Source organism: Trypanosoma equiperdum (assembly GCF_001457755.1).
Source record: "Trypanosoma equiperdum strain OVI genome assembly, contig: ctg_678, whole genome shotgun sequence".
NCBI classification, from domain to species: domain Eukaryota; phylum Euglenozoa; class Kinetoplastea; order Trypanosomatida; family Trypanosomatidae; genus Trypanosoma; species Trypanosoma equiperdum.
This window is the reverse complement of record NW_027124618.1, coordinates 39,893-52,573: the sequence shown is the minus strand read 5'-3', so window position 1 is coordinate 52,573 and position 12,681 is coordinate 39,893. Positions and strand designations below refer to the sequence as shown.

Here is a 12,681-nt window from a genome sequence, read left to right as displayed (position 1 = left end):
ATATATATATATATATATATATAGAAACCCCGTAAATGTGTAAACAAGGGAGAGAGACGTTGGGCTCAGTGCTACAAAGCGCACCAGCAACAGAAAAAGACAGAGACCGAACAACTCGACTATATGGCATTCGAAAAATATATATAGCAGTCAGAATCAATAAGCCACCGTACGCTCTCACACGCGTTTACGTATACATGCGCGCCAAAGGAATTTGACAACTTTGGCGGCCACCAAACATTCTCCGGGCTATGTACTAAAGAACAAGTGATCGACCATCGTGTACGGGTACTCTAATTTTCTCTGGGTGCTTGATTTGGTCGTAGCACGTGACCCCCAGAGTAAATACCAGGGCCAACACATACGAATGGTACCTCTTTAGCGTTTCAAGTACAATGTGGCCAGTGCGCAGGTACCTCTCGTTGGGGTTGCGGCTCTTGATGTACTTGCTCATGCGATAAAAAGATTCCTGCGTAAAGGACCGCACTACCATCGACGAGCGAAACATAGCCACTTCAGCTCACTCGCACTTGTATCCGTATGTTAACCTACTTCGATCTCCGCCAACGATAATGCCTCAACCGAAGAAACACCTATGCCCTACAGCGGGGAAGGGAAAAAGAAAGAATGCAGACCTATGTGCGATGCGCAACGCGAGTAGTAAAAAAAAGACCTTTATTGCAAGGTATTGTCTTAAGGGTGGCCCGTGTTCCCACAAAGGAGCGGTTCGTCCCATTCCGATACTTCCCTCTGAGGGGCGCCCACTCGTCATCCCCCCTAGCGCTCCATTCCGTACTCATATAACGTTCTACAAGATTGGCATAGATTCGCGTGCTTTTTTGCGTGCTGGTGAAAAAAAAACATAAAATTTCGGCGGTATCAAAAGAAAAAAAACAAATCGCTGGGGGTCAAGAAAAGAATATGTGCACATGTACACGCAAATATGTATGTACGTGTGTGTACGTCGACCGCTTTGTTTCCCGCCCTCTGGCAATAAAGCAACTACAGTGCCCTCCGCGCATGAAGGGTCTGTAGTAGCAGAACGGTTTTGCGCAGGCGCTTGGTTATCAGTCACTTCTATCAACTAAGAATGACGACAATGAATGGAAGGGATCAGACCTACGTTTGGCATTCCCTCCTCACTAGCATACGGCCCACCGCAATGTAGAAACATACACGTAAGCATACCTGCGCAATCTCTTTTTTTTTCGTTTTGTCGTCATGTATAGCAAGAAAATACAACAGCAGTTGTGCTGTTTTACGTCACACGATACGAGCATTGAGAATTTCGTACAAGACCATCACCAGCTGAGTTGCATAGCCACTGGCCGGGATGCGTTATAAAATATAGCAATTTCTATGCTGCTTCACGTTACGTGTCCTGCCACACCCCTATCCCACAACACTCGCAGTATCGTACGGCGAATCGTCCGTGGCGGCGGCAACTACGCGATCAGCACTGTGCCTGTTTCCATACAGCACAATGCGCTGGGTGGTCACCACCGGACGGTTTTCCTCCACTGCGAGTGGGAGCTTCTCAATATATTCACGAATACATCTTGCACCCACCTCATCGATGCCACAGCGAGACATGTCGAGCACAGGCAGGACCCGATGCTCGTAATGTGATGCAAGAAAACACCTTAACAACTCTATGAGACCGAGGTTCCCGATCCCAGGATTATCGCACAAGCTGAGTACTGTCAGCGATGGAAACAGAGCGATACGTGGGGCACTGTTGAAGGGCAAATACGCCTTTGGGGGCTTTCCAAACGCTCTTCCTGCGATCGCTCGGCTATCGGAAGTCAAACCCACGGAAGGGTAGCAGGCATCGTCCACTGGAAACAAGTAAAACAAAATCCCATGAAGGCTATGATGGTCAAGGTTCATATTATTAAGATACAGATGCCTTAAAAGGGGCAAAGTCAGTTGCGTTTCATTTACGGTACTCATTACCTCCAGCATGCTTCCGAATCCATCATCTGTGAAGTAGTTGCCGTCGAGCCGCAAGGCTGTAACCCATCGAATTTCCACCAGATAAGGACTTGCAAGAAGGCGACTCAGAACATACGGGGCAGAACGTTCCATAAAACACCAACTCAGGTCCAGCTCCACATGCTCTTTGTCCGCATCGTATTGCCTTGTCAGGCGGTTGGGGATGTCCTGAAGCCTTGTACGCGAGTTACAGTCCTTGGTCACAAGCAGCTTCTCCACTTGTTCATACCACCATTCCCACGTCCCATCACCCTGTTGTGCCCGCTCTGACGGCTGGATACGAAGCAGCTGGGGGGAGCTGGAATTGCTAAGAATGGTTAAAGTCATCTCCCCGTCAGCAAAGGTATCTTGGCTTGCAAGTTTATAAGTCCCTCTACTCTTCGATCGCCCGTTGCCCCCTACGCTACAGTGGGAAAAATAAAAGTTGTCCTTCCCACTGATTTTTGAAGCCTTTCTGCGTCGGTGTGATGTCTCTCTGCAATTTTGTTGCGCTTCAAGCCGACTCAGCGAGCCTGGTGAAGCCAGTCGTATCGGTCTTTCGACGGTGGAGAGCTCGCACGAACGAAATTCGTCCCCGTTTTGAGCACCAAAGGGTTCGGTGGGTCCCACACCTTCATCTTTTGTACGTATATTTTGATTGCTACGAGGTTTTTGCTGCTGACTCCCTGCACAACCCATAGCTTCGGCACGGTAAACGTAATGACCCTCCGCAGCCCCGGATGCCCGGGACACTTTTACCAACGAATAGTCGATTACACCACCCGAGACCAGCGGCGGGGGTACAACTAACGTCCTTGCGATCACTTTCGACATATTAACGCAAGTAATATAACAAGAGGTGAAGCAAATGATTAAAAAAGAGGATAAAGCTGCAAATATTGAAGGGACGACAACACTCTGCGCTCAAGCAGTATAGTGTTGTGAAAACAAACATGGGTGGATGCATGGATACCAAAGTTCGTTTCTGGAGCCATACTGGGTGCACCGCGCATTTCGGAGGCTACATTACCTCTTTTATTTTTTCTTCTTCCGCAGAACTCCGCGACAGTCTTCCGCGAAGTGGAACTAAACATAATAAACTGTGAACTGATAGAATAAGTCAGACATCACCCTGTTAGTACAAACGTGCGAGCAATGTGACTCTTAGCCCTTCCAAGGTCCACTATCCTTCCAGAAGAAGCTTTACCGCATTCGGCTCCATTACTGGCCTCAAACATGCGTCACCAGCGGAGCCACATGCGTGACGGACGCACAAAAACATGTGATCCTTTGTATGGTAGGAACTCGACAAAGTATTCTTCTGGCCATGTCCGACGCCGTCCGAAACAACAAAACTCACTTCGCCGGCATCGCTGAACTTCATACAATTTTCCTCGATACACCCATTACATATGTCGAAATCGTAGCACATGGCGCATTTCCAACGTCTGCCACGCACAAGTTGGGCACATAAATTGCAGTACACACCAATGTGTGTGTTCCTCTTGTTCGTCACGAGTACTCCTCGAAAAAGTTCTAATGGTGCAACATTTGAAGGGCCCCAAAGCAACTCCACTGTTGTTGGGGTTTCGACGTTCATCCTCAGTAGTATGTGGTGGGCCGGATGTTTGGCGCCCTCAAAGCAGATCTTGCAGAGAGTTCCATTTACCTGGCTACACTGAATGCATCTAAAGTGGTATTCCTTATCTATTAATATATCCTTGTGACATTCACTACACGTGACACACCGTTGCACCCCCCGAATGTATTTTGTTGGAGTAGCAGGGTTCAGCTCAACCAGTAACGGGCACGAAGGCTTAATAACATTTAGGTTTACGGCGCTGTTCCGAACACCAGCAAAGACGCGCAACGCATTCTTTAGTTTCGCTAAATCAAGCGAAGAAATAGTTCCTGACAGGGACACAAACGACGATACGTCAGGTTGGTGGGACTCTGATGACGCCGACGTGGGCGTCCCAAGAGAATGATATGTTTTGTCAACACGAGCGTGGAAACGCAAAGGTGCATCAGTGGATAATAAAAATCGCTCGATTTCACCAGTCACGCGCTGACGTTCCCCCTTATCGACAAGATGCCAATCTGGCGAGTTCATCCCACACTCTCCAAGTTCAGCAGTATTACCCTCAGTACATGACTGGGTTGGGGGGACCTCCCCCTGCCCATTAGGAGTAACGTAACAGATGCGCGGAAACTGCTTGGCATCCCCCTTCGCAGTCTCAACACGGGTATTTTGAACGGCCATAAAGTACGGAAGCCTCGAGAAACCAAGGGCAGATGAGAGTTCACTTAGCATACCCTTTGGACCACTCCACAGCGGCATTAGGGGGACAATGGGACTCTTCCATCCATCAATCCCATCTATCAACCCCTTCAGGCAGCCGACAGCTGCGCCTTGCTCTTCATCAACACTAATTAATACTATCTGAGCACACTTGGCAATTCCCGACACTTCCTCAACCGGCTGGTTCGCTTCCCCATTGGGAATAGAAGTAAACTCCCTCACGACCCGTAGCCACGGATCCCTGATTTTCAGATCGGCGACGAAAGTTGGCCGCGGGACGGGGTCGCAACTGCAAGTGACCTCCCGATTGAAGATGTTCTTCCTCAGCCAATCAAGCGAGGCGCCATCCCAGCTGGCCCAAACGACGATGAGTGTGGGTACATTTGAGACTACAAACGAGAGGTTGATCCTTTCCTCATTACAAGCGCTATGATAGATATCGAATGGCGCATTCTTCGCCTCCAAAACACTCTCTCGAAGTTCCTGATGGGCATTGTGGAACAACTTCTCCTGCAGAAATGCTGCCTCCTCCTCTTCGCGCACGTCAAAGTCGTCACCACCAGCTCCAATGCTCACAATTTGATCCAAATATAATTGTGTCAGCTCATACCGCTTTTTAATACCCCGAAGAATTCCACATCGCATTGCCCAGTAAACGACGCTCCATCGGCGGAAGCTCTTCGTTTGTCCAGTTTCCCATAAGGGAGGTAGCAGTAGATTTGGCACGGCGTCCCCTATTTGCGGACAAATGACAACCTGTGAGGCCATATCCTCCACGAGCGTCAGCCTAATAACTCTAAGAAACCATAGAAATGCCTCCTTGCGAACCAGTGCTACTGACCCGTAAATCAACAGTGAGTCTGTCTTCGAGGACTCTGCACCGGATGATAAAAGTACATCTTCCCTTTCAGTCAAAGTTAGACTGTCTGATGAGAAAAAAGCAAGTTTCTGGCGCAGCAAAGCAACAGCATCCTCACGCTCGTATTCTAGCATAAGCCCCCACCGAGTCGGTGTCACGAGAAAGCACTCACTGCCGTCCATCCTAGCAACTACGTACTGACCTAGGGAGCGAATGGATAAATGGAAAAGATATAGACAACATAACAGCCCTCACGGCTGGTAAGCGCACTCATTATTCTCCACCTGACAAGGGGGATACGAGAACGGACGGAATAGAGTTAACTCGAATCGTTCACAAACATAAAAAGAAAAGTATAAAAAAGTTAGAAAGTTCAAAAAGTACTACCTGAATCGGACACTTTGGCTGACCATGAGGAGGAGCATGTAAATAAACATATGCCGCAGGGATCACGTTAGCGCAAATCCCACTACAAACGGCTTTCCGCCCACCGCGCGCGCAATGACCGAATTAGCAAATGGTACCAAGGAACACCAAGGGGTAACTAAACGAAACGATTAACTAAACATCAAAATAGTGCTCGGGTATCGAGCAAAAGTAATAAGATTCCCTCAAATTTGGATAAAATAATAGACACTGGTCCCGTACCCCTCCATCGTGTTCAGTACAAGATCCCCACCAAAGTGCCGGGCATAAACTCTCGACATGGGAAGACCGAAACCGTAACCAGCCAGGGGCGCTACGTTCTCGCCACCGTCCTCTTGTCCAAGGTGGGAGCCAATGAGGCACTTTTTTGCTGACGTGTGAGCATAGCTCATCGCCATTTTCGCCTGTGCTACCGTCATCCCGAGACCCTCATCTGAAATACGTATACAGGCGTGACTGGAGCCCTCTTTTATATTCACTAAAACTTCCACCTGAGGTGCGTCATCACAATCAATGGTGGGTGATGTAAGGTCTGAATGCGATTCGACAGTTGCCCTGAACGCATTCTTCATTAACTCGATAACAACGTACGATATAGTTGAACTCAGGTACGCCAACTTCATTGGTTTTTCATCCTTCAAAATAATAAACTTCACCCCCGGGCAGGAGCCGTAAAAATTGGTGCAGATAGATTGAGCATCCTCTACAGCATTGCGAACAACCTTCTCGAGATCTATTTGCAGATCAACCAGATCAACCATGTTATTCTTCACAACTTCTGAGTTCAACAGCATTCGTGAGAGGAAATTGTAGTTCACCATACGGAAACAGAAGTCATCCAGTGGCCCTGTGAGATCCAACAGCCAGTCATTGGATGATGCCTCCATTTCTTTGTATGAACCAGACCACTTGTTTCGTAGAATAAAGCGCTTATGACACGAAAGAAGATCCTTCAACTGCAAAAGACCGGTGCCTATTGTAAGCAACACTTCCCTCTTCATATGAGCCTCCTCGATTTCCTTGACAACATCCAGAAACTGCTCACTCTTCGCACCATCTTCGGGGAAATCACACTTTATAAGCTTTTTAAAGGAATCGAGAAAAGTGTTCCTCACCGACACGATGGGCAGCATCGCGTTAAGACCGCACGGGAACGAGTCTATTGTTGTGATGAGTCTTGCTAGTAGCGTTGGTAGTTCTGCATGACAAAAAACCTTGGCATTGTGATCAGACTCAGCACAATAGCTGATGAACTTGCTTGGTGTGTTTATATTACTCAGTGGGCGGGAGCTGTAGAAAGCAAGAAGTGATTTGATGGTCTGACTCTCCTCAATGAATGCAACGCGGTTGTCCAAGGCCTTAACCTGGTCCCGAAGATGTGCCACTTCGTCGAACTTCCACCTCATGAAGGAAACACGAGTGCGTGAGAGACACAATAAGCGACGCATAGTACTACCTTCATTCTAACGAAACAAAATGTTTGTTAAAAGTATTGCAGGTCTTTCCCGGAATGAACAGAAAAAACATGGCGGTCGACCCGTAAAAACATTACGAAGTGAATGATAATAGAGGGAAAGTACACACAGTTTCACAAACATTGATATACATTGCCCGAAGTACATCTTTTCTAAACTCTAGTCGGAGGCAAAGAGACGGGCCTCCTCAAAAGCAGCGTCCTTGGTCCAGTGAACTACCCTTGGATCATCGCTATAAATAAACACAGCGTCTTTTTCCAGCTTCTCGAGAGAGCTCTCGATCTCCTTGATACGCTTCTCCAAATCAGACTTTCGCTTCATCTGAATATATGTATCTTTAGCAAATGGCATTCTATTCAGCTCAGCGCCTTTTTCTGTCAGCTTCGCTCGTAATTTGGAGATCATGTTTAGCCTTTCTTGCTCATCCAATCGGTATACAAATTTACCCACTCTCTCTAGGCGATTGTTCGTTCTCGCCTCACCAATTGCTTTAAGTTGCATTCGCTCCTTCTCAATTACCTCCTTCACTCGTCCTATATACCCAGGTACCCGACCAAATGTCTTTCTGCGGGTTGGATCCTCAGGTTGATCTTTCCGCCGTTTTGGGACCATGTTGTCTACATCAATAATGTTTGACGTGACAAAGTCCTTTTTACAACGTGAGCGGTCAAGTGAATTCAGGTGGCAGCGCCCATTGTCTCCTGTTGCGGCCCCCTGGAAATTATTTTTGTTGTCACATGATCCCACAGCAGATTCAACGTTTCCGGTGCCACGCAAGCCGGTGTCGCCACCGTTAGCTTGCTCGCCCTTTCGCTCAGGGTCGTTGGAGCTCATGTCGTGCTCCCGAATGCCATCACCCGCTTGCCCACCCACCCCATTTGTATTTGCAAGAGATCCCATACCACCCATCCCCGAACTTTCCTTCTGTTGTTGATCTGCCGGCTCCATCGCTCCCTGAGTGCGTTTCCGTATGTCTCCGCAGTCTAAAAAATCCTTTCGGTGCTGCTTTTTATGGGGCACAGGTGGAACAATGTGTTTGATCCCCTGTCCTGTGCGGAGAAAGTTCTTGGGATCCACTGTATCATTCACTATTGGGCCGATAACCGCGTCACGTTGCTTGAAATACCTGGGGTGAGTACTGTCGAACTCTTTGTTCTTGTTGTAAAACGTTGAGTACGTTGGTTTTGGAAGATCCACCATACGCTTCTCATACTTCCCACTGTACGGTCCTTGATCCACCGTTGGCTGCGGCGCCAGCAAATTTTTAATGTTTTCGCCGCTCATTTTAAAATAGGCAACTTCGTCAACGAAAGTAAAAAAGAAAGAGAAGCATTTGAAAAGTGCAAGACCGTATCAATTAGCCAAGCATCGTACAAGTACTATGATTTATTGGCATTCCCCGCGACCTCTGAGACAACTAAAAACGTAAAATGGTGCGTGTTTTGTTAACACAGAATCGTTGCGAACACGAGGCAGCACTGGGTGATATCAAAAAGGGCAACAATCTAAACAACGGGATGGCGCGTTTCATCACAGTCTTACCATCGCTGTTAAAACCCCCGCTACAACAACTTACAAAACGCCCACACAACTTCAATGACCTCAACACAAATACTGGCAAACAGTTGAACCCAAAGGTTTGGCGCTTGGTATGACTCACAAACGGAATAACTACAGAGCAAGCAGCGACGCTTGGTCGCTACTAAAGATATTAAGACACAGGGTGTTTTGTGATAACGAAGGTAGCACCAGTTTGATTGGGCAGAGCACCTGATGCTCTCAGAACAAAAGGGGGGAGGCGTCAAGCTCACAAACGGAAAACCGCTGGCACCATTCCCTCAAAGTCGCAGTGTAACTGACAGCGCCCACCCATCACTGTCCCCCTAACCCTAATGCAGCGCTAAATGTGAAAAATATCAGAACCAGTAGCAACTTTATACGCAGCAACCTAAGCCAAACTCAGAGCACGCTCCTTCCAAAGGAGGCCCAACAGCACAAAACAAATTCATCGCCTCCTCATGCCCACTGAGCCACGCCGCCCTGCATACTTGAGTTGGTGTGAGTATGCAGTCAGGTACGGATGTATCAGCGTAGTGGGATTAACAAAGGGGAGAGAATCACACGTGCCGGGAATTCATGGGCACCCCTCATCCAACCTTCTGCTACCCATCAACTCGGGCAAAAAGAGAAAAAAGTACGGCCCCGTGTTCATCCTTTACTCGCCGTGTTTCAAACGATAAGAAATATCACTCACAGTATCCGCACTCCTTAGGAGGTATAAACACTAGACAAAATGCAATCGGGTGTAGTCCGCAGCACATTTTATCACTAGTACGGCTTAGTACGACATCAGATGCGAAACAAAAAACCTACAACAACCAAAAGTTGGGCAACGCTGGAGAAATTTTTGTCCCAAAGGGGGCCGCATGCCCAAATCACGTTTGTTAATTGCTCAAACCACAGGTATCACAACAGCGGTAGAACTGTAATCAAGACAACGTGTTTGGCGTCGATTTCCGACTAAGAATCACAATAGTAGATGTCAACAATGCAACCAACAGAGGGCATCTTTGCGCAGACTCTATGAATAGAAAGAACAAATGAAACCGTAGGCACATCATCACGTGAAAAAAACAGAAGGAGCTACCGCTAAAGAAAAAAAATGTGGTAGCTGTCACCCCACACACAAACAAGCCGCCAATGACAATAAGCACGGCAACAACTTAACAGGGTATAAAGGTGCTCACTAATTATCAAAGGTGATGTTTAAAAAAATAAAATCTAGAATTGGAAAAAAAGCAGGTACAAGAAGCAGTGCCTCTGCACTGCTTTCTATGCCCCTCACCCGCATGGCACCGAGAAAGGAGTTGATAAGATTCAACAGTGATTCAGTCCAAATAACCAGGGAGTCAACAAACAGACAAACAACCCTAAGCGCATACACGTACCTACGTGTCGCAAATCATAGAAAAGAAGCCAATGATCCACTCCTAGCACGGGTGGCCTTCCACACAACGAAGGACCGTATAAGAAAGAGGAAACCACCAAAGGACAGCAACGTTTTCAAGCAATAAAATCCAACGCGGCGACCATGATCCCTCAAAAACTTCCTTTGATATACTCTGGATAATGAAATACGGAAACACCTTGTGGTGGCAAAAACCAAAACCTTCCTGTCAACGAAAACTTCAGCACTGTAACCACAAACCAGTAGTTAAGGAGTCACTCCCGACCACGATCGAGTCGCTACACTCGAAGAACACCAGTTGTCCAAACTCTCAGCACGCCCACCTGCCTCCATGACGACGGCTGCTCCAAGACGGCAGCAGACCCTACGACATCGTTCAGGGGGGACACACCGAGCGCATGTAGCATACACCCTTAAGATTAGGTCAGGCAGAGGAGGCTGCTCCATTAACCCACCACTGGGTGAAGAGCGACCCCGCAACTGGACAGGCAGCACCCTTGGAAGAGCCCCAGTCACATATGGACCCGACATCGCCAGCATCACATGCCCTTAACTACCCCGCAAAGTGATGTTGATACGAACCCTAAGCCCTTCCCGCGTGCCAGAAACCGGAATGCTGTTGGGTTATCTCCACCGAACTGTACGTCAACCGTTGATTCACCAGTTGGGGAAAAAGGTTGCCCTCCGCCCCCGCAGGGGGCAGTTTGGCTCCATCCACCCATCACAAGAGCAACCGGCTGCCGGCTGTGACTCAAAGAGACGAGGAATGTCCATCCTCTTTCTTGAACACACGGCGATAGTACTTACGTTGCGGCGTTTCGCCGCAAAAAACTTATCCGCACGTCACAGCACACAGCGCAGTTTCCCCGTCCCACATTCACATCCGGCCGCTTCCCTGCGCCCCAAAAAGGTTATCGCGGGACGACCGGACGACACCTACCCCTTGGTGTGCGCTAAGCCCGTCCCCTCAGTTGACGACAGAGATTCTGCACTTTATTGGCACGCGCTTGGTATCTGCAACGACAAAAAACGTGGTGGGGAACCCCCACCGCAATATTCATCAAAAAAAAAAAAAAGCTGGCGTTGTACGCGACACAACTTGCTAATGGAACTACCCTGTTGCAAACCGAGTGCCACGGGCCACTAAGGACAATGAACGCCACACAACGTTATTTACTGTTTTGGTGTGTGCCGCAACTCCGAAGAGCCACCAATTTCACTGCAAATATCCTTAAGAGAATCATATCCGTGGAAACACGATAACTTGGGGAAGCCGAAACTCATCACACAGGAGAAACTTGGAAATACTAAGGACTAGAGAAATACCCACAGCCGTACCGACGCACAGCTGCAACAGTCATTCATGATGGACCGCCCGCCGCAGCCCGGTGGGTAGAACAATATCGGGGACCCTTGTTCCGTGACAATGGGGTTGGCCAAAATGGAGAATGAGACGGATGCTTCCGCAAGTAATATTGAGCGGAAACGCCCTGCAGCACAGAGGCGAACGTCTTTATATGGCGGTGCTCGACTCCAACGGTGTCAAGAGAAACGTTACAAAATGAGTATATCCAATAAAAACGGCCTGAAACGTCAGCGGCCGAGTTTAGTACAGTGCTTCCAGGCAGCGACCGCCGGATTTGGAAACAGAACAACGAGGCAACACCATTCCACGCACCAGTTAGTGATGGCCTGCGCCACGATGCCATCAAAACGCTACAAACACGTACTGCGGGTATACCGAAGGGTAAAAACACTACTGGAATAAGATAATGGAAAAGGGTTAGTTCCTGTTGAAAACGAACAGCATAAATTCGTGCTAAGACTCTTGAGAACCCCCGGTAGTTCCTAATTCCCAACCCTTCTTGACGACAAACTTGGTGTGAGAATCACATCGCACCGGGGGAGAAGATGCGCAATTACTCCATAACTCTGAATATATCTGAAGGGTTAAATCCTGTCCCGTCTCCTTCCCCGCCCGACACTGACCATTTCAAAGGTGATAGAAAGAGAAAACTGCGAGAACATATGACGACCGGTGAAACTGTGAAAGTCCAAGCGGGGGTTTAGCCACGCCATCCTCTTTATTGTTTGTTCCAAATCACCTCAAACAGCGAGCTAAATGAGGGGTGCGCAACAAATTCGCAAACATGGTGCATCAAGCTCACCTACTCTCTACACCGCCTTCTTTCCAACAGATCAAGTGGCAGCAGCTCAATTGGACGAATCTCCCCGACTCCAACAAGCATAGTTTAACAAAGGTTAAACAAAAAGCACAATCCCAAAACTCTGCTGTTACTAGCCGCAACTGCTTTCTTTCCCAACCTACGTCCCCTACTGCGGAACTAAATCACCAAAATAGTTTCCTCCCTAACACCCAAGCGATAAGGAGCAAGGCTGCTAATGAATATGCGCCACGGAACGAGCGCCGCACCTACGAATAGGACACGTAAACACATTGGTAGACTCAAAAAAAAAAAAAAGAGGCGTATATAGTCCAGAAAATCCTTTCGAGCTACTGCGACCCTGACAAGCTCCGACAACCACGTCAAAGCAAAACTATATTCCTCTCGTCACCTATTGACAATCCGAGGTTTATGGCGTTCTGTTCACATCAGGAAAAAGAATATGGTCCTGCACTATTCAAAACGAAAAAGAGAAGGCTACTACCGACAAG

General features: G+C 48.0%; 6 protein-coding genes across 6 annotated transcripts; 1 reads left to right on the top strand and 5 right to left on the bottom strand.

The window, feature by feature from the left end:
• Nucleotides 1–256: 256 nt before the first annotated feature.
• TEOVI_000316500 (uncharacterized protein) lies at nucleotides 257–508 on the bottom strand (the record flags this gene model as incomplete). The annotated part of the gene is made up of 1 exon (XM_067226121.1): nucleotides 257–508. One exon carries the CDS (start codon nucleotides 506–508, stop codon nucleotides 257–259), a length of 252 nt encoding a protein of 83 aa, XP_067082222.1.
• An 884-nt stretch (nucleotides 509–1,392) lies between these two features.
• On the bottom strand, nucleotides 1,393–2,808 carry TEOVI_000316400 (leucine-rich repeat-containing protein; the record flags this gene model as incomplete). Its single annotated transcript, XM_067226120.1, has 1 exon — nucleotides 1,393–2,808. The coding sequence occupies one exon, from the start codon at nucleotides 2,806–2,808 to the stop codon at nucleotides 1,393–1,395; it is 1,416 nt and encodes a 471-aa protein (XP_067082221.1).
• A 349-nt stretch (nucleotides 2,809–3,157) lies between these two features.
• Nucleotides 3,158–5,317, bottom strand: TEOVI_000316300 (E3 ubiquitin-protein ligase KCMF1, putative; the record flags this gene model as incomplete). The annotated part of the gene is made up of 1 exon (XM_067226119.1): nucleotides 3,158–5,317. One exon carries the CDS (start codon nucleotides 5,315–5,317, stop codon nucleotides 3,158–3,160), a length of 2,160 nt encoding a protein of 719 aa, XP_067082220.1.
• Nucleotides 5,318–5,746: 429 nt separating this feature from the next.
• Nucleotides 5,747–7,009, bottom strand: TEOVI_000316200 (developmentally regulated phosphoprotein; the record flags this gene model as incomplete). Its single annotated transcript, XM_067226118.1, has 1 exon — nucleotides 5,747–7,009. The coding sequence occupies one exon, from the start codon at nucleotides 7,007–7,009 to the stop codon at nucleotides 5,747–5,749; it is 1,263 nt and encodes a 420-aa protein (XP_067082219.1).
• A 186-nt stretch (nucleotides 7,010–7,195) lies between these two features.
• On the bottom strand, nucleotides 7,196–8,320 carry TEOVI_000316100 (Enkuring domain-containig protein; the record flags this gene model as incomplete). Its single annotated transcript, XM_067226117.1, has 1 exon — nucleotides 7,196–8,320. One exon carries the CDS (start codon nucleotides 8,318–8,320, stop codon nucleotides 7,196–7,198), a length of 1,125 nt encoding a protein of 374 aa, XP_067082218.1.
• A 3,110-nt stretch (nucleotides 8,321–11,430) lies between these two features.
• TEOVI_000316000 (uncharacterized protein) lies at nucleotides 11,431–11,772 on the top strand (the record flags this gene model as incomplete). Its single annotated transcript, XM_067226116.1, has 1 exon — nucleotides 11,431–11,772. The coding sequence occupies one exon, from the start codon at nucleotides 11,431–11,433 to the stop codon at nucleotides 11,770–11,772; it is 342 nt and encodes a 113-aa protein (XP_067082217.1).
• Between the last annotated feature and the right edge of the window lie 909 nt (nucleotides 11,773–12,681).